The sequence below is a fragment of the Oncorhynchus kisutch genome, linkage group LG10 (genome assembly GCF_002021735.2).
Source record: "Oncorhynchus kisutch isolate 150728-3 linkage group LG10, Okis_V2, whole genome shotgun sequence".
NCBI classification, from domain to species: Eukaryota; Metazoa; Chordata; class Actinopteri; order Salmoniformes; family Salmonidae; genus Oncorhynchus; species Oncorhynchus kisutch.
Genome location: NC_034183.2, coordinates 5,813,538 through 5,837,063, shown reverse-complemented (window position 1 = coordinate 5,837,063; position 23,526 = coordinate 5,813,538). Strand labels below are relative to the sequence as shown.

General features: G+C 37.2%; 1 protein-coding gene across 1 annotated transcript in view; it reads left to right on the top strand.

Moving 5' to 3' along the window:
- epx (eosinophil peroxidase) overlaps positions 1–23,526 on the top strand; it is a 53,115-nt gene that overhangs the window by 15,197 nt on the left and 14,392 nt on the right. Inside the window, exons 7-15 of the mRNA XM_031832833.1 lie at positions 2,836–3,247; positions 6,826–6,986; positions 8,050–8,308; positions 12,174–12,344; positions 12,638–12,700; positions 12,944–13,118; positions 14,147–14,358; positions 15,155–15,319; positions 15,440–15,523. Coding sequence (XP_031688693.1) covers positions 2,836–3,247; positions 6,826–6,986; positions 8,050–8,308; positions 12,174–12,344; positions 12,638–12,700; positions 12,944–13,118; positions 14,147–14,358; positions 15,155–15,319; positions 15,440–15,523 — 1,702 coding nt within the window. The remainder of the gene's footprint in view (positions 1–2,835; positions 3,248–6,825; positions 6,987–8,049; positions 8,309–12,173; positions 12,345–12,637; positions 12,701–12,943; positions 13,119–14,146; positions 14,359–15,154; positions 15,320–15,439; positions 15,524–23,526) is intronic.

The following is a 23,526-nucleotide window of genomic DNA, read 5'->3' as shown; positions in this document are numbered from 1 at the left end:
GAGTGTAGAGGTGGCAGGGTAGCCTAGTGGTTAGAGTGTAGAGGTGGCAGGGTAGCCTAGTGGTTAGAGTGTAGAGGTGGCAGGGTAGCCTAGTGGTTAGAGTGTAGAGGTGGTAGGTAGCCTAGTGGTTAGAGTGTAGAGGTGGCAGGTAGCCTAGTGGTTAGAGTGTAGAGGTGGCAGGGTAGCCTAGTGGTTAGAGTGTAGAGGTGGCAGGTAGCCTAGTGGTTAGAGTGTAGAGGTGGCAGGTAGCCTAGTGGTTAGAGTGTAGAGGTGGCAGGTAGCCTAGTGGTTAGAGTGTAGAGGTGGCAGGGTAGCCTAGTGGTTAGAGTGTAGAGGTGGCAGGGTAGCCTAGTGGTTAGAGTGTAGAGGTGGCAGGTAGCCTAGTGGTTAGAGTGTAGAGGTGGCAGGTAGTCTAGTGGTTAGAGTGTAGAGGTGGCAGGGTAGCCTAGTGGTTAGAGTGTAGAGGTGGCAGGGTAGCCTAGTGGTTAGAGTGTAGAGGTGGCAGGGTAGCCTAGTGGTTAGAGTGTAGAGGTGGCAGGTAGCCTAGTGGTTAGAGTGTAGAGGTGGCAGGTAGCCTAGTGGTTAGAGTGTAGAGGTGGCAGGTAGCCTAGTGGTTAGAGTGTAGAGGAGGCAGGGTGGCCTAGTGGTTAGAGTGTAGAGGTGGCAGGTAGCCTAGTGGTTAGAGTGTAGAGGAGGCAGGGTGGCCTAGTGGTTAGAGTGTAGAGGTGGCAGGGTAGCCTAGTGGTTAGAGTGTAGAGGTGGCAGGGTAGCCTAGTGGTTAGAGTGTAGAGGTGGCAGGTAGCCTAGTGGTTAGAGTGTAGAGGTGGCAGGTAGCCTAGTGGTTAGAGTGTAGAGGCGGCAGGTAGCCTAGTGGTTAGAGTGTAGAGGTGGCAGGTAGCCTAGTGGTTAGAGTGTAGAGGTGGCAGGGTAGCCTAGTGGTTAGAGTGTAGAGGTGGCAGGTAGCCTAGTGGTTAGAGTGTAGAGGTGGCAGGTAGCCTAGTGGTTAGAGTGTAGAGGTGGCAGGGTAGCCTAGTGGTTAGAGTGTAGAGGTGGCAGGTAGCCTAGTGGTTAGAGTGTAGAGGTGGCAGGTAGCCTAGTGGTTAGAGTGTAGAGGTGGCAGGTAGCCTAGTGGTTAGAGTGTAGAGGTGGCAGGTAGCCTAGTGGTTAGAGTGTAGAGGAGGCAGGGTGGCCTAGTGGTTAGAGTGTAGAGGTGGCAGGTAGCCTAGTGGTTAGAGTGTAGAGGAGGCAGGGTGGCCTAGTGGTTAGAGTGTAGAGGTGGCAGGGTAGCCTAGTGGTTAGAGTGTAGAGGTGGCAGGGTAGCCTAGTGGTTAGAGTGTAGAGGTGGCAGGTAGCCTAGTGGTTAGAGTGTAGAGGTGGCAGGTAGCCTAGTGGTTAGAGTGTAGAGGCGGCAGGTAGCCTAGTGGTTAGAGTGTAGAGGTGGCAGGTAGCCTAGTGGTTAGAGTGTAGAGGTGGCAGGGTAGCCTAGTGGTTAGAGTGTAGAGGTGGCAGGTAGCCTAGTGGTTAGAGTGTAGAGGTGGCAGGTAGCCTAGTGGTTAGAGTGTAGAGGTGGCAGGGTAGCCTAGTGGTTAGAGTGTAGAGGTGGCAGGTAGCCTAGTGGTTAGAGTGTAGAGGTGGCAGGGTAGCCTAGTGGTTAGAGTGTAGAGGTGGCAGGTAGCCTAGTGGTTAGAGTGTAGAGGTGGCAGGTAGCCTAGTGGTTAGAGTGTAGAGGTGGTAGGTAGCCTAGTGGTTAGAGTGTAGAGGTGGCAGGGTAGCCTAGTGGTTAGAGTGTAGAGGTGGCAGGTAGCCTAGTGGTTAGAGTGTAGAGGTGGCAGGTAGCCTAGTGGTTAGAGTGTAGAGGTGGCAGGTAGCCTAGTGGTTAGAGTGTAGAGGTGGCAGGGTAGCCTAGTGGTTAGAGTGTAGAGGTGGCAGGTAGCCTAGTGGTTAGAGTGTAGTGGAGGCAGGGTAGCCTAGTGGTTAGAGTGTAGAGGTGGCAGGTAGCCTAGTGGTTAGAGTGTAGAGGTGGCAGGGTAGCCTAGTGGTTAGAGCATTGGACTAGTAACCGAAAGGTTGCAAGTTCATATCCCCGAGCTGACAAGGTACAAATCTGTCGTTCTGCCCCTGAACAGGCAGTTAACCCACTGTTCCTAGGCCGTCATTGAAAATAAGAATTGGTTCTTAACTGACTTGCCTGGTTAAATAAAGGTGAAAAAATAAATAAGCAACTAAATCACTGAAATATAGACAATTCATCAATTGCAAATGACATGGCCCTCCCTAAAACCACACTAAACCCTGCCCCCTGAGTGAATTTGAAAAAGCGTAGCCCTCCCCTATTTTCCTCCAGGTCCACATTTTGTAAATTTCGAACCATCCCTAAACAAACAGTAAATAGCCTCCAACGTGATTAAAACTATAATGTTGATATCATGGATGGTCAGTCTTTACATCTATAACTCTGTCTATGAATTTGAGAGTGGTAACATTTCTCCTGCCCCATCCCTCAGCTTTTTACCAAAACAGGGTCTGGGAGGACCCCTTTTAAAAATGGTTTTAACTGCTGATTGAAGCTTTAAATAGCTACTTCTGGCCAGTCTAATTCTTTCCTGCTCTGAATCTATTCAGTGAAACGCACACACTTCCCTTCTCCCCAGATCCCGCTGTCAGACCCTCGTACTGCCTTCCTTCCCCTCTCCCCAGATCCCGCTGTCAGACCCTCGTACTGCCTTTCTTCCCCTCTCCCCAGATCCCGCTGTCAGACCCTCGTACTGCCTTTCTTCCCCTCTCGCCAGATCCTGCTGTCAGACCCTCGTACTGCATTTCTTCCCCTCTCCCCAGATCCCGCTGTCAGACCCTCGTACTGGTATACAGAGCTGCATGCCTTTCTTCCGCTCGGCGCCCAGCTGTGTCAGGAGCGAAGCCTTCACCGGGGCCACACCCCACCATCACCGGGAGCAACTGAACGCCATCACCTCATTCGTGGACGCCAGTATGGTGTACGGTAGCTCCTCCCCCATGGCTGCGGCCCTGAGGAACCACTCCTCTCCACTGGGTGTTCTGGCCCTCAATGACCAGGCCTCAGACCAGGGTCTCGCCTACATGCCCTACCTGCCTCGCCTACAGGGACGCCTGGATCCCTGTGGGCCACGAAGCGGGTCTGGGGCCAACTCCACTGGAGCCACAAGTGCCTCTGACACATCTGCTACTGCACCAACAGAACAGGAGAATATTACATCCTGTTTCCAAGCAGGTATGTTACAATCCAATCCATCAATAAATTAATCAATCAATCAATCAAACAAACAAAAATGTATAATGACCTTTTTGCAACATCTCTCACAAAGTGCTTTACGGTACCAACCTAGTTATCTGCTGCTATAAACTGTGTGCCTAGATACAGAATGTTTCTATAGCAACGTGCATGCCCCGCCCACCTGAGGGTCTGTCTTTTTCAGCAGTATTTGCTGTGTTTGAGGGATGCAAAATCCACGTATCACTTTACATCTGGCTGGGATTGATTGCTTTCCTTGGACTCTTCCCAACTCTTTTATACTCTTCCTTGTGCCTGATGTTTTCCCCCCCCCGTTAACGTTACCACCACGGAGATGTTCGCAACGACCCGTCACACACACCCCGGTAATGGCTGACATGGGCTCAATGGGATACATTGTCTTTGAGTTGAGTCTGTATGAACGCTAAAGTTGAGTCAGGGATTTAACGCACCTTCTCCACACTTACATCACAAGAGTAGAAAGATTACTTTTATTTTGATGGCCTTTGGCCTTTAAATGGTCTTTTAAAAAATATATATATATTTTCTTTTCTCCAGATGGTGTCCTGCTATTGACACACCTGTTGAATTATGCAACAGAACGTGGCAACAACAGTAATTAATGATGAGGCAGTCGAGACAGTGCAGATGAGTGCTAATAGGGTAGACAGAACAAGTGTTTGGTGGTTTGCAGCCCTACTACACACATGTATGTTAATTCATTCATATATATATATATATATGCAAATACTCCCATATGTTTATGCAAATGAGGCACACATAATTTTCTTTGTTTTAACACAAACTATTCAAAATCCCTGAACTCCATTCATTATAATGTCTAAGCAAGTCAAATGTTTTACTCTCTATAATTCAGACAATATTTGAATTATATTGTATTTATTAGAATTGTTTTCAAAATCTTTGAAAAATTTCTATGACCGTTGCTAATGTACTGTAGCAGACCTTGGGTTAAAGATAGTGGTGGAAGTTCAACACCAGGGACACTCTAAGTCAATCTTAATATGAATGATTGTTTATTGTCCGTGATCTGAAGAGGTTCCAACCAACTCAATGCACCATAAAACACATGTCAATCAGGAGCTCTACCTGGGCAGACCCAGCAGTTGTCTTATATATATACGGCTTTACAGAGACAGGCTATATTTGAATGATTTAGTATAATTAATGAATCATCACCGGGGGGTTTTTGTGTGTTTTTTTCCCCCACCTTTATTTAACCAGGTAGGCTAGTTGAGAACACCTTTATTTAACCAGGTAGGCTAGTTGAGAACACCTTTATTTAACCAGGTAGGCTAGTTGAGAACACCTTTATTTAACCAGGTAGGCTAGTTGAGAACACCTTTATTTAACCAGGTAGGCTAGTTGAGAACACCTTTATTTAACCAGGTAGGCTAGTTGAGAACACCTTTATTTAACCAGGTAGGCTAGTTGAGAACACCTTTATTTAACCAGGTAGGCTAGTTGAGAACACCTTTATTTAACCAGGTAGGCTAGTTGAGAACACCTTTATTTAACCAGGTAGACCAGTTGAGAACACCTTTATTTAACCAGGTAGGCTAGTTGAGAACACCTTTATTTAACCAGGTAGGCTAGTTGAGAACACCTTTATTTAACCAGGTAGACCAGTTGAGAACACCTTTATTTAACCAGGTAGACCAGTTGAGAACACCTTTATTTAACCAGGTAGACCAGTTGAGAACACCTTTATTTAACCAGGTAGACCAGTTGAGAACACCTTTATTTAACCAGGTAGGCTAGTTGAGAACACCTTTATTTAACCAGGTAGACCAGTTGAGAACACCTTTATTTAACCAGGTAGGCTAGTTGAGAACACCTTTATTTAACCAGGTAGGCTAGTTGAGAACACCTTTATTTAACCAGGTAGGCAAGTTGAGAACATCTTTATTTAACCAGGTAGGCTAGTTGAGAACACCTTTATTTAACCAGGTAGGCTAGTTGAGAACACCTTTATTTAACCAGGTAGGCTAGTTGAGAACACCTTTATTTAACCAGGTAGACCAGTTGAGAACAAATCAAATCAAATCAAATTTATTTATATAGCCCTTCGTACATCAGCTGATATCTCAAAGTGCTGTACAGAAACCCAGCCTAAAACCCCAAACAGCAAGCAATGCAGGTGGAGAAGCACGGTGGCTAGGAAAAACTCCCTAGAAAGGCCAATACCTAGGAAGAAACCTAGAGAGGAACCAGGCTATGTGGGGTGGCCAGTCCTCTTCTGGCTGTGCCGGGTGGAGATTATAACAGAACATGGTCAAGATGTTCAATGTTCATAAATGACCAGCATGGTCGAATAATAATAAGGCAGAACAGTTGAAACTAGAGCAGCAGCACAGTCAGGTGGAAGTTGAAACTGGAGCAGCAGCATGGCCAGGTAGACTGGGGACAGCAAGGAGTCATCATGTCAGGTAATCCTGGGGCATGGTCCTAGGGCTCAGGTCAGTTGAAACTGGAACAGCAGCATGGCCAGGTGGACTGGGGACAGCAAGGAGTCATCATGTCAGGTAGTCCTGGGGCATGGTCCTAGGGCTCAGGTCCTCCGAGAGAGAGAAAGAAAGAGAGAAGGAGAGAATTAGAGAACGCACACTTAGATTCACACAGGACACCGAATAGGACAGGAGAAGTACTCCAGATATAACAAACTGACCCCAGCCCCCCGACACATAAACTACTTTATTAGTAAAGAACTTAATAAAGAACACCTTTATTTAACCAGGTAGACCAGTTGAGAACACCTTTATTTAACCAGGTAGGCTAGTTGAGAACGAGTTCTCATTTACAACTGCGACCTGGCCAAGATAAAGCAAAGCACTGTGACACAGACAACAACACAGAGTTACACATGGAGTAAACAATAAACAAGCCAATAACACAATAAACAAGCCAATAACACAGTAGAAAAAAAAGAAAGTCTATATATAGTGTGTGCAAAATGCATGAGGAGGTAGGCAATAAATTGGCCATAGGAGCGAATAATTACAATTTAGCAGATTAACACTGGAGTGATAAATGAGCAGATGATGATGTGCAAGTAGAGATACTGGTGTGCAAAAGAGCAGAAAAGTAAATAACAACAGTATGGGGATGAGGTAGGTAGATTTGGTGGGCTATTTACAGATGGACTATGTACAGCTGCAGCGATCGGTTAGCTGCTCAGATAGCTGATGCTTAAAGTTGGTGAGGGAAATAAAAGTCTCCAACTTCAGCGATTTTTGCAATTCGTTCCAGTCACTGGCAGCAGAGAACAGGAAGGAAAGGCGGCCAAATTAAGTGTTGGCTTTGGGGATGATCAGTGAGATACACCTGCTGGAACGTGTGCTACTGGTGGGTGTTGTTATCGTGACCAGTGAGCTGAGATAAGGCGGAGCTTTACCTAGCATAGACTTATAGATGACCTGGAGCCAGTGGTTCTGGCGACGAATATGTAGCGAGTATATAGTTTCATTCATGTGACAGACCAATACTTCTAGTTATTGTATGTCTATGGGTCAAACTTCCTGTATTCTGTTGTCTAGGTGACTCACGGGCCAATGAGCACCTGGGGATGATAGCACTCCACACGTTGTTCCTGAGGGAACACAACAGGCTGGTCAGCGAGTTGCACCTCCTCAACCCTCACTGGAGCCCAGACACCTTGTACCAGGAGGCCAGGAAGATCATGGGGGCTATCCACCAGGTACACACACTATGTGTTTGTTTCCCAGACAGGTTCCTCCAGGGTCTGGGTTCTAGGTGCTTCTGTTTTCCAGACAGGTTCCTCCAGGGTCTGGGTTCTAGGTGCTTCTGTTTCCCAGACAGGTGAATCCTCCTCCAGGGTCTGGGTTCTAGGATCTTCTGTTTTCCAGACAGGTGAAGCCTCCTCCAGGGTCTGGGTTCTAGGTGCTTCTGTTTCCCAGACAGGTTCCCCCAGGGTCTGGGTTCTAGGTGCTTCTGTTTTCCAGACAGGTGAAGCCTCCTCTAGGGTCTGGGTTCTTGGTGCTTCTGTTTCCCAGACAGATGACACCTCCTCCAGGGTCTGGGTTCTAGGTGCTTCTGTTTTCCAGACAGGTTCCTCCAGGGTCTGGGTTCTAGGTGCTTCTGTTTTCCAGACAGGTGAAGCCTCCTGCAGGGTCTGGGTTCTAGGTGCTTCTGTTTCCCAGACAGGTGAATCCTCCTCCAGGGTCTGGGTTCTAGGTGCTTCTGTTTTCCAGACAGGTGAAGTAGCCTCCAGGGTCTGGGTTCTAGGTGCTTCTGTTTTCCAGACAGGTGAAGCCTCCTGCAGGGTCTGGGTTCTAGGAGCTTCTGTTTTCCAGACAGGTGAAGCCTCCTCCAGGGTCTGGGTTCTAGGAGCTTCTGTTTTCCAGACAGGTGAAGTAGCCTCCAGGGTCTGGGTTCTAGGTGCTTCTGTTTTCCAGACAGGTGAAGCCTCCTGCAGGGTCTAGGTGCTTCTGTTTTCCAGACAGGTGAAGCAGCCTCCAGGGTCTGGGTTCTAGGAGCTTCTGTTTTCCAGACAGGTGAAGGCTCCTCCAGGGTCTGGGTTCTAGGTGCTTCTGTTTTCCAGACAGGTGAAGCCTCCTCCAGGGTCTGGGTTCTAGGTGCTTCTGTTTGTGTCGTGGTGTCGTGTTTTTTGTTTTCTATATCGCAGGCAGTGGCACGGATATAAAGCTAGAATACTGCCTCACCCCTGATCTCCTCCCTCAGATACTGACCTGGGATCACTATTAGAATACTACCTCACCCCTGATCTCTTCCTCCCTCAGATACTGACCTGGGAGCACTACTTGCCCAGGGTCCTAGGTGAGACCCCCACCTCCCTCCTGATGCCTCCGTACAAGGGCTACGACCCTGAGATTGACCCCAGCATCGCTAACGTCTTCTCAGCCGCCGCCTTCCGCTTTGCCCACGTCACCGTGCAGCCAATGGTGGCCCGCCTGGGCCCCGGGTACAGCCTCGCCCCACAGCACCCACCTCTGCCCCTACACCACTCCCTCTTCGCATCCTGGAGAGTCGTACAGGAGGGTGAGACGTTTTAAATTACGGCCCGGTTTCCCGGACATAGATTAAGGCTAGAACTGGACTAAAAAGCATTCTCAATAGAAATAATCCATTGAAATAGGGCCAGTTTCCCGGATCCAGATTAAGCCTAATGCTGGACTGAAAACCTAATGTTTTTAGCAGATGCTCTTGTCTTACCCGGAGAGACTTAAAAGCAGTGCATTAAACAAAAGTAAGTCAAATGACCACATACAATGAGCTCCAATAGTATTGGGACTGGGAATTTATTTGTTGTTGTTTTGGCTCTGTACTCCAGCACTTGCAATGATTACATCAAGCTTGTGACAATAAATTTGTTGGATACATTTGCTGTTTGTTTTGGATGAGTTTCAGATGATAGAAATTAATGGTAAATAATGTATTGTGTCATTTTGGAGTCACTTTTATTGTGAATAACAATAGAATATGTTTATCGGCCTCCCGAGTGGTGCAGCGGTCTAAGGCACTACAGACCCAGGGAGGGTTTGGCCGGGGGGGGGCTTTACTTGGCTCTTTGCGCTCTAGCGACTCCTTGTGGTGGGCCAGGCGCCTGCAGGCGGACAATGGTCATCAGTTGAATGGTGTTTCCTCCGACACATTGGTGCAGCTTCTGAGTTAAGTGGGTGGGTGTTAAGAAGCGTGGCTTGGCGTGTCATGTTTCTGAGGAAGCATGCCTCGACCTTCACCTCCTAAGCCCGTTGGGGAGTTGCAGCGAAGAGGCGACTCCGAGATGCTGGCCTTCTAGGCAATCTTCCTCTGTCCAGTGTCTGTGTTCTTTTTCTCCATCTTAATATTTTATTTTTATTGGCCAGTCTGCGATATGGCTTTTTCTTTGCAACTCTGCCTAGAAGGTCAGCATCCCGGAGTCGCCTCTTCACTGTTGACGTTGAGACTGGTGTTTTGCAGGTACTATTTATTGAAGCTGCCAGTTGAGGACTTGTGAGGCGTCTGTTTCTCAAACTAGACACTCTAATGTACTTTTCCTCTTGCTCAGTTGTGCACCGGGGCCTCCCACTCCTCTTTCTATTCTGGTTAGAGCCAGTTTACGCTGTTCTGTGAAGAGAGTAGTACACAGCGTTGTACGAGATCTTCAGTTTCTTGGCAATTTCTCGCCTGGAATAGCCTTCATTTCTCAGAACAAGAATAGACTGACAAGTTTCAGAGGACAGTTCTTTGCTTCTGGTCATTTTGAGCCTGTAATCAAACCCACAAATGCAGATACTCAACTAGTCTAAAGGACAGTTATTTTTTGCTTCTTTAGTCAGAACAACAGTTTTCAGCTGTGCTAACATAATTGCAAAAGGGCTTTCTAATGATCAATTAGCCTTTTAAAATGACAAACTTGGATTAGCTAACACAACGTGCCATTGGAACACAGGAGTGATGGTTGCTGATAATGGGCCTCTGTCCACCTATGTAGATATTCCATTAAAAATCAGCTGTTTCCAGCTACAATATTCATTTACAACATTAACAACGTCCACACTGTATTTCTGATCTATTTGATGTAATTAATGGACAAAAATGTTTGCTTTTCTTTCGAAAACAAGGACATTTCTAAGTGACCCCAAACTTTTGAACGGTAGTGTATGTACCCATTGATTCTTGTAGAATATTACTTTTTATAAATGCTTCATGAGCTTAGTTCATTGGTATCACCTCATCAGAAACCCAAATATATACAGTTGAAGTCGGAAGTTTACATATAATTAGGTTGGAGACATTACAACACGTTTTTCAACCTCTCCACAAATGTCTTGTTAACAAACTATAGTTTTGGGAAGTCGGTTAGGACATCTACTTTGTGCATGACACAAGTCATTTTTCCAACAATTGTTTACAGACAGATTATTTTACTTATAGTTCACTGTATCACAATTCCAGTGGGTCAGAAGTTTACATACACTAAGTTGACTGTGCCTTTAAACAGCTTGGAAAATTCCAGAAAATGATGTCATGGCTTTAGAAGCTTCTGATAGGCTAATTGACATCATTTGAATCAATTGGAGGTGTACCTGTGGATGTATTTCAAGGCCTACCTTCAAACTCAGTGCCTCTTTGCTTGACATCATGGGAAAATCAAAAGAAATCAGCCAAGACCTCAGAAAAAAATTGTAGACCTCCACAAGTCTGGTTCATCCTTGGGAGCAATTTCCAAATGCCTGAAGGTACCACGTTCATCTGTACACACAATAGTATGCAAGTATAAACACCATGGGACCATGCAGCCGTCATACCGCTCAGGAAGGAGACGTGTTCTGGCTCCTAGAGATGAACGTACTTTGGTGCGAAAAGTGTAAATCAATCCCAGAACAACAGCAAAGGACCTTGTGAAAATGCTGGAGGAAACTGGTACAAAAGTATCTATATCCACAGTAAAACAAGTCCTATATCGATATAACCTGAAAGGCCGCTCAGCAAGGAAGAAGCCACTGCTCCAAAACCGCCATAAAAAAGCCAGACTACGGTTTGCAACTGCACATGGGGACAAAGATTGTACTTTTTGGAGAAATGTCCTCTGGTCTGATGAAACAAAAATAGAACTGTTTGGCCATAATGACAATCGTTATGTTTGGAGAAAAAGGGGGAGGCTTGCAAGCTGAAGAACACCATCCCAACCGTGAAGCATGCATGCTTTGCTGCAGGAGGGACTGGTGCACTTCACAAAATAGATAGCATCATGAGCAAGGAAAATTATGTGGATATATTGAAGCAACATCTCAAGACATCAGTCAGGAAGTTAAAACTTGGTCGCAAATGGGTCTTCCAAATGAACAACGCCCCCAAGCATACTTCCAAAGTGGTGTCAAAATGGCTTAAGGACAACAAAGTCAAAGTAATGGAGTGGCCATCACAAAGCCCTAACCTCAATCCCATAGAAACTGTGTGGGCAGAACTGAAAAATCGTGTGCGAGCATGGAGGCCTACAAACCTGACTCAGTTACACCAGCTCTGTCAGGAGGAATGGGCCAAAATTCACCCAACTTATTGTGGGAAGCTTGTGGAAGGCTACCCGAAACGTTTGACCCAAGTTAAACAATTTAAAGGCAATGATACCAAATACTAGTTGAGTGTATGTAAACTTCTGACCCACTGGGAATGTGATAAAATAAATAAAAGCTGAAATAAATCACTCTACAATTATTCTGACATTTCACATTCTTAAAATTAAGTGGTGATCCTAACTGACCCAAAACAGGGAATTTTTACTAGGATTAAATGTCAGGAATTGTGAAAAACTGAGTTTAAATGTATTTGGCTAAGGTGTATGTAAACTTCCCACTTCAACTGTAGATACCTGTATATATGTTTTTTTTTGGTTCTATACATTTGCCAAAATGTCTAAAAACCTGTTTTTTGCTTTGTCATCATGGGGTATTGTGTGATGATGAGGAAAAATAATATTTAATGAATTTTAGAATAAGGCTGTAATGTAACAAAATGTGAAAGAAGTCAAGGGATCTGAATACTTTGAATGTACTGTGTATTCTACACTGTATATATGGGGGATTGGAAATGATGCGATGACATGGATGGAGAGGTGTCAAAAGTCAAAATATGTCTGCATTATTAAACCTCATCTCTCCCCTCTCTCTCCCCCCCAACTCTCTCATCTCTCTCCCCCACCTCTCTCTCCCCCACCTCTCTCATCTCTCTCCCCCACCTCTCTCCTCTCTCTCCCCCACCTCTCTCATCTCTCTCCCCCACCTCTCTCATCTCTCTCCCTCACCTCTCTCCTCTCTCTCCCACCTCTCTCCTCTCTCTCTCTCTTCCACCTCTCTCCTCTCTCTCTCTTCCTCTCTCTCCCCCACCTCTCCTCTCTCTCCCACCTTTCTCCCACCTCTCTCAGGTGGTATAGACCCAGTGCTGCGTGGCCTCCTCCTTTCCCCAGCCAAGCTCCAGATGCCAGGCCAGATGATGGTTGAGGAGCTAACTGAGAGACTGTTCCAGGCCCAGGGTGGGATGCCACTAGACCTGGGTGCCCTCAACCTGCAGCGAGGTCGAGACCATGGCCTGCCTGGTAGTATTAGTACTATATTACTATATTATATAGACCATGGCCTGCCTGGTAATATTAGTACTATATTATTATACTACAATACTATATTAGTACAGGCCTACCTGGTCCCTGCTGGTATATTAAACAGTATACAGTACTTATAGTATACTCTGAAACGTACATGTTAGAAGATGGCCCAACTGGACTTATCCTTGTTGTTGTTTTATCTCCATTTATTTTCTTAATTCTTCTACCCCTCTTCTTCTTCTATTCCCTCCATCAATCTCTCCTTCCCCTACTTCCTGCTCTACCAGGTTACAGCTCGTGGCGTGGGCTCTGTGGCCTCTCTGTTCCCAACACCACCTCTGACCTTGCAGGTAGATAAACAGAATACTTGATCATTATAAAAATAAAAAAATACATTCTAGCCAATCTCATTGAGAACTTGTTTTCATATTTGTATACACAGCTCTTGTTTTCCTTGTTGTCCTCATAATTCCTAACACATACGTGTATACAATGCACCCTACTACATTTAAAACCACGAAGGATAATATAGGGGGGAAAAAAATGTGTTCCAATGTATTTCCATTACGTTCGTCTGACCTCTGACCTGGCAGGTATCCTGGGTAACCCTGGTCTGGCTGAGAAGTTCCTGTTGTTGTACGGGACGTCCCAGAACATCGACGTATGGGTGGGGGCCATCTCAGAGCCTCCTCTACCTGGGGGCCGGGTGGGACCCCTCCTGGCCTGTCTACTGGCCAAGCAGTTCAGAGCACTGAGAGACGGAGACAGGTGAGATGAGATGATGGTTTGACTCGTATTGTGTAACAGTAAGGCTTCCATCCCTGTTCTACCCCAAACTGGGCTCCAACCTGGGACCCTCTGCACACAGCAACACTCTCAAAACGAGGTGTTACAAGGTTGTGAAACACAAACGCATGTAATAACAATTAGGCTGGAATTCAATCCGATCGACCCTTTGTGGCTATGCTCCATTTAAAGGTATTGTTACCGCTGTCGCAGAGATCACAGTCTAATTAAATGCTGCAAATGCCGGGTCAATCGGAAATTACCTTTAAATGTGACCCGCGCTGCAACGCGGATCGTCCGCAGACCGGATTGAGTCCTGGCCTTAAGACGAGGGTTTGCAATATAAATTGTTTGAATGAATACATTGTATATTGATAATTTCCAAAAATACATGAATCTCATGACCATCTACACTTAGTGGGAAAAACATTAAGAACACCTGCTCTTTCCATGACAGACTGACCAGGTGAATCCAGGTGAAAGCTATGATCCCTTATTGATGTCACTTGTTAAATCCACTTCAAATCAGTGTAGATGAATGGGAGGAGACAGGATAAAGAAGGATTTTTAAGCCTTGAGACAATTGAGACATGGATTGTGTATATGTGTCGTTCAGAGGGTGAATGGGCAAGACAAAATATTTAAGTGCCTTTGAACGGGGTATGGTAGTAGGTGCCAGGCGCACCGGTTTCAGTGTCAAGAACTTCAACGCTGCTGGGTTTTTCACGCTCAACAGTTTCCCATGTGTATCAAGAATGGTCCACCAAGCCAACTTGACACAACTGTGGGAAGCATTGGAGTCAACATGGACCAGCATCCCTGTGGAACGCTTTCCACAGCGAACTGAGGCTGTTCTGAGGGCAAAAGGGGGTGCAACTCAAAATTAGGAAGGTGTTCCCTAATGATTTGTACACTCAGTGTATGTCTGAGATGCTGCCCACCCAATGTGTCTGTTTTGAATCTGCCCTACAGTATGTCTGCCTACCCAGTAACCTCTCCCCCTCTGTCAGGTTCTGGTGGGAGAGAGAGGCTGTGTTCACCAGCACCCAGAGAGCACAGCTTCACACTGTGTCCCTGTCACGTATCATCTGTGACAACACGCACATCACACGTGTTCCCTCCGACCCATTCAGCCGTACGGTCAGCCCAGAAGACATGCTGGCCTGCAGCCACCCCCTCATCCCTCACCTTAACCTCTCTGCCTGGAAGGAGCCTGACACAGGTACTATTCTCCTAACCCTCATCCCTCACCTTAACCTCTCTGCCTGGAAGGAGCCTGACACAGGTACTATTCTCCTAACTCTCATCCCTCACCTTAACCTCTCTGTCTGGATGGAACAGGTACTGTTCTCCTAACCCTCATCCCTCACCTTAACCTCTGTCTGGATGGAACAGGTACTGTTCTCCTAACCCTCATCCCTCACCTTAACCTCTCTGTCTGGATGGAACAGGTACTGTTCTCCTAACCCTCATCCCTCACCTTAACCTCTCTGCCTGGAAGGAGCCTGACACAGGTACTATTCTCCTAACCCTCATCCCTCACCCTAACCTCTCTGATTGGATGTAACCAGACACAGGTAGAGAAAGTTGGAGGGAAAAGATATAGATTGGACATGGAGTCAGTAAAGGAATCTAGCAACTACATGGTATGCAATATACGTGTATTTAGTAGATCAGGGATTCTGTGCAGAGCCTTGCTCAGGCGCTCCTCTCCAACAGACTTTCATCTGACCTCCTCAGGTGTGGTCCAGTCCCCAGGTTACAGACAGGCTTCTCTCTACTGTGACCTCATCATCATTAGGTTATCATTGTACTTACTCCCCCCCCTCCCCCCTCCTCCTCCTTCCTCCCTCCCTCTCTCCCTCCTCCCTCCTTACTCTCCCCTCCTCCCTCCTCCTCCCCCTTCCTCACTCCTCCTCCCCCTCCTTCCTTACTCTCCCCTCCTCCCTCCTTACTCCCCCCTCCTCCTCCCCCTTCCTCACTCCTCCTCCTCCCTCCTCCCCCTTCCTCCCTCCCAGATCCCAGTTGTGGTCCAATCCCCAGGTTACAGTCAGGCTTCTCTCTGCTCTGTGACTCCGTCATCTACTACCAGTGTGGTCCAGGCTATCAGCTGATTGGGCCATCCTCTGTGACCTGTGACCCCAACAGCTATCAATGGAGCCCTGCTCCCCCAATCTGCCACGGTAGGGAGTGGGCTAGAGGGGTGTGTGTGTGTGTGTGTGTGAGAGAGAGAGAGATTTTAATTAAGGCACTACAGTCAACATGCATGTCTTTAGTTTTGTATTCTGACTGATTTGCTGTAGATGTCGATGAGTGTGCCGATCAGCCAACCCCGTGCCCCCAAAACACGGACTGCCTCAACACACCCGGGTCATATATGTGCACAGGTAGGAAATTCTATACATCTATACATCTATATAATCTATTCATACTATACATTCTATACAACTATATAATATATTCATACTATACATCTATATAATCTATCATACTATACATCTATATAATCTATTCATACTATACATCTATATAATCTATTCATACTATACATCTATATAATATATTCATTCTATACATCTATACATCTATATAATCTATTCATACTATACATCTATATAATCTATTCATACTATACATCTATATAATCTATTCATACTATACATCTATACATCTATATAATCTATTCATACTATACATCTATACATCTATATAATCTATTCATACTATACATCTATATAATCTATTCATACTATACATCTATATAATATATTCATTCTATACATCTATACATCTATATAATCTATTCATACTATACATCTATATAATCTATACATCTATATAATATATTCATACTATACATCTATATAATCTATACATCTATATAATCTATTCATACTATACATCTATATAATCTATACATCTATATAATCTATTCATACTATACATCTATATAATCTATACATCTATATAATCTATTCATACTATACATCTATATAATCTATTCATACTATACATCTATATAATCTATTCATACTATACATCTATATAATATATTCATTCTATACATCTATACATCTATATAATCTATTCATACTATACATCTATATAATCTATACATCTATATAATATATTCATACTATACATCTATATAATCTATTCATACTATACATCTATACATCTATATAATCTATTCATACTATACATCTATATAATCTATTCATACTATACATCTATATAATATATTCATTCTATACATCTATACATCTATATAATATATTCATACTATACATCTATATAATCTATTCATACTATACATCTATATAATCTATTCATACTATACATCTATATAATCTATACATCTATATAATCTATTCATACTATACATCTATATAATCTATATAATCTATTCATACTATACATCTATATAATCTATTCATACTATACATCTATATAATCTATTCATACTATACATCTATATAATCTATTCATACTATACATCTATATAATATATTCATTCTATACATCTATACATCTATATAATCTATTCATACTATACATCTATATAATCTATTCATACTATACATCTATATAATATATTCATTCTATACATCTATATAATCTATTCATACTATACATCTATATAATATATTCATTCTATACATCTATACATCTATATAATCTATTCATACTATACATCTATATAATCTATTCATACTATACATCTATATAATATATTCATTCTATACATCTATACATCTATATAATCTATTCATACTATACATCTATATAATCTATTCATACTATACATCTATATAATATATTCATTCTATACATCTATACATCTATATAATCTATTCATACTATACATCTATATAATATATTCATTCTATACATCTATACATCTATATAATCTATTCATACTATACATCTATATAATCTATTCATACTATACATCTATATAATATATTCATTCTATACATCTATACATCTATATAATCTATACATCTATACATCTATATAATCTATACATCTATATAATCTATTCATACTATACATCTATATAATCTATACATACTATACATCTATATAATCTATTCATTCTATACATCTATACATCTATATAATCTATTCATTCTATACATCTATACATCTATATAATCTATTTATACTATACATCTATATAATCTATTCATACTATACATCTATACATCTATATAATCTATACATCTATATAATCTATACATCTATATAATCTATACATCTATATAATCTATACATCTATATAATCTATACATCTATATAATCTATTCATACTATACATCTATATAATCTATTCATTCTATACATCTATACATCTATATAATCTATACATCTATATAATCTATTCATACTATACATCTATATAATCTATTCATTCTATACATCTATACATCTATATAATCTATACATCTATATAATCTATACATCTATATAATCTATACATCTATATAATCTATACATCTATATAATCTATACATCTATATAATCTATACATCTATACATCTATATATCTATACATCTATACATCTATATAATCTATACATCTATACATCTATACATCTATATAATCTATACATCTATACATCTATATAATCTATACATCTATACATCTATATAATCTATACATCTATACATCTATATAATCTATACATCTATACATCTATATAATCTATACATCTATATAATCTATACATCTATATAATCTATACATCTATATAATCTATACATCTATATAATCTATACATCTATATAATCTATTCATACTATACATCTATATAATCTATTCATTCTATACATCTATACATCTATATAATCTATACATCTATATAATCTATACATCTATATAATCTATACATCTATATAATCTATACATCTATATAATCTATACATCTATATAATCTATTCATACTATACATCTATATAATCTATTCATACTATACATCTATATAATCTATACATCTATATAATCTATACATCTATATAATCTATACATCTATATAATCTATTCATACTATACATCTATATAATCTATTCATTCTATACATCTATACATCTATATAATCTATACATCTATATAATCTATACATCTATATAATCTATACATCTATATAATCTATACATCTATATAATCTATTCATTCTATACATCTATATAATCTATTCATACTATACATCTATATAATCTATTCATTCTATACATCTATATAATCTATTTATACTATACATCTATATAATCTATTCATACTATACATCTATATAATCTATACATACTATACATCTATATAATCTATACATCTATATAATCTATACATCTATATAATCTATTTATACTATACATCTATAATCTATACATCTATATAATCTATACATCTATATAATCTATACATCTATATAATCTATACATCTATATAATCTATACATCTATATAATCTATACATCTATATATCTATACATCTATATAATCTATTCATCTATATAATCTATTCATCTATATAATCTATACATCTATATAATCTATACATCTATATAATCTATTCATCTATATAATCTATACATCTATATATCTATACATCTATATAATCTATACATCTATATAATCTATTTATACTATACATCTATATATCTATTCATACTATACATCTATATAATCTATACATCTATATAATCTATTCATACTATACATCTATACATCTATATAATCTATTTATACTATACATCTATATAATCTATTCATACTATACATCTATATAAACTATTCATACTATACATCTATATAATCTATTCATACTATACATCTATATAATCTATTCATCTATATAATCTATTTATACTATACATCTATACATCTATATAATCTATTCATACTATACATCTATACATCTATATAATCTATTTATACTATACATCTATATAATCTTATTCATACTATACATCTATATAATCTATTCATACTATATACATCTATATATCTATACATCATATATCTATTCATACTATACATCTATATAATCTATCATACTATACTCTATATTATACATCTATAATCTATCATACTATACATCTATATAATCTATACATCTATATAATCTATTTATACTATACATCTATACATCTATATAATCTATTCATACTATACATCTATACATCTATATAATCTATTTATACTATACATCTATACATCTATATAATCTATTCATACTATACATCTATATAATCTATTCATACTATACATCTATATAATCTATACATCTATATAATCTATTCATACTATACATCTATATAATCTATACATCTATATAATCTATTTATACTATACATCTATATAATCTATTCATACTATACATCTATACATCTATATAATCTATTTATACTATACATCTATATAATCTATTCATACTATACATCTATATAATCTATTCATACTATACATCTATATAATCTATTCATACTATACATCTATATAATCTATTCATCTATATAATCTATTTATACTATACATCTATACATCTATATAATCTATTCATACTATACATCTATATAATCTATTCATACTATACATCTATATAATCTATACATCTATATAATCTATTCATACTATACATCTATATAATCTATACATCTATATAATCTATTTATACTATACATCTATATAATCTATTCATACTATACATCTATATAATCTATTCATCTATATAATCTATTTATACTATACATCTATACATCTATATAATCTATTCATACTATACATCTATATAATCTATTCATACTATACATCTATATAATCTATACATCTATATAATCTATTCATACTATACATCTATATAATCTATACATCTATATAATCTATTTATACTATACATCTATATAATCTATTTATACTATACATCTATATAATCTATTTATACTATACATCTATATAATCTATTTATACTATACATCTATACATCTATATAATCTATTTATACTATACATCTATACATCTATATAATCTATTTATACTATACATCTATATAATCTATTTATACTATACATCTATATAATCTATTTATACTATACATCTATATAATCTATTTATACTATACATCTATACATCTATATAATCTATTTATACTATACATCTATACATCTATATAATCTATTCATACTATACATCTATTAATCTATTCATACTATACATCTATACATCTATATAATCTATTTATACTATACATCTATACATCTATATAATCTATTCATACTATACATCTATATAATCTATTCATACTATACATCTATACATCTATATAATCTATTTATACTATACATCTATATAATCTATTTATACTATACATCTATATAATCTATTCATACTATACATCTATACATCTATATAATCTATTCATACTATACATCTATATAATCTATTCATACTATACATCTATATAATCTATTCATACTATACATCTATATAATCTATACATCTATATAATCTATTCATACTATACATCTATATAATCTATACATCTATATAAACTATACATCTATATAATCTATACATCTATATAATCTATTCATACTATACATCTATATAATCTATACATCTATATAATCTATACATCTATATAATCTATACATCTATATAAACTATACATCTATATAATCTATACATCTATATAAACTATACATCTATATAATCTATACATCTATATAATCTATACATCTATATAATCTATACATCTATATAAACTATACATCTATATAATCTATACATCTATATAATCTATTTATACTATACATCTATATAATCTATATAATCTATTCATACTATACATCTATATAATCTATTCATACTATACATCTATATAATCTATTCATACTATACATCTATATAATCTATTCATACTATACATCTATATAATCTATACATCTATATAATCTATACATCTATATATCTATACATCTATATAAACTATACATCTATATAATCTATACATCTATATAAACTATACATCTATATAATCTATTCATACTATACATCTATATAATCTATACATCTATATAATCTATACATCTATATAATCTATACATCTATATAATCTATTCACACTATACATCTATATAATCTATACATCTATATAATCTATACATCTATATAATCTATACATCTATATAATCTATTCATACTATACATCTATATAATCTATTTATACTATACATCTATATAATCTATTCATACTATACATCTATACATCTATATAATCTATACATCTATATAATCTATACATCTATATAATCTATTCATACTATACATCTATATAATCTATTCATACTATACATCTATATAATCTATTCATACTATACATCTATATAATCTATACATCTATATAATCTATTCATACTATACATCTATACATCTATACATCTATATAATCTATTCATACTATACATCTATACATCTATATAATCTATACATCTATATAATCTATTATACTATACATCTATAATAATCTATTCATACTATACACTATATAATCTATACATCTATATAATCTATTCATACTATACATCTTATAATCTATACATCTATATAATCTATTCCATACTATACATCTATATAATCTATACATCTATATAATCTAACATCATATATCTATACATCTATATAAACTAACATCTATATAATCTATACATCTATATAACTATACATCTATATAATCTATTCATACTATACATCTATATAATCTATTCATACTATACATCTATATAATCTATACATCTATATATCTATTCATACTATACATCTATATAATCTATTCATACTATACATCTATATAATCTATTCATACTATACATCTATATAATCTATTCATTCTATACATCTATATAATCTATACATCTATATAATCTATTCATACTATACATCTATATAATCTATTCATACTATATCTATATAATCTAATTCATACTATACATCTATATAATCTATTCATACTATACATCTATATAATCTATTATACTATACATCTATATAATCTATTCATACTATACATCTATATAATTCATACTATAATCTATTATCTATACATACATCTATATAATTCATACTATATCTATAACCTTATATAAAAAATCTATTCATACTATACATCTATATAATCTATTCATAACTATACATCTATATAATCTATTCATACTATACATCTATATAATCTATTCATACTATACAATCCTATATATCTATTCATACTATACATCTATATACTCTATACATCTATATATCTATTCATACATAACATCTATATAAACTATTATACTAATACATCTATATAATCTATTCATACTATACATCTATACATCTATATAATCTATTCATACTATACATCTATATACATCTATTCATACTATACATCTATATAATCTATTCATACTATACATCTATACATCTATATAATCTATTCATACTTATACATCTATATAATCTATTCATACTATACATCTATATAATCTATTCATACTATACATCTATATAATCATTCATACTATACATCTATATAATCTATTCATACTATACATCTATATAATCTATTCATACTATACATATATTAATTATTCATACTATAATCTATTCATACTATACATCTATACATCTATATAATCTATTCATACTATACATCTATACATCTATATAATCTATTCATACTATACATCTATACATCTATATAATCTATTCATACTATACATCTATACATCTATATAATCTATTCATACTATACATCTATATAATCTATTCATACTATACATCTATACATCTATATAATCTATTCATACTATACATCTATACATCTATATAATCTATTCATACTATACATCTATATAATCTATTCATACTATACATCTATACATCTATATAATCTATTCATACTATACATCTATATAATCTATTCATACTATACATCTATATAAACTATTTATACTATACATCTATATAATCTATACATCTATATAATCTATTCATACTATACATCTATACATCTATATAATCTATTCATACTATACATCTATATAATCTATTCATACTATACATCTATATAATCTATACATCTATATAAACTATTTATACTATACATCTATATAATCTATTCATACTATACATCTATATAATCTATTCATACTATACATCTATACATCTATATAATCTATTCATACTATACATCTATATAATCTATTTATACTATACATCTATATAATCTATTCATACTATACATCTATACATCTATATAATCTATTCATACTATACATCTATATAATCTATTCATACTATACATCTATACATCTATATAATCTATTCATACTATACATCTATATAATCTATT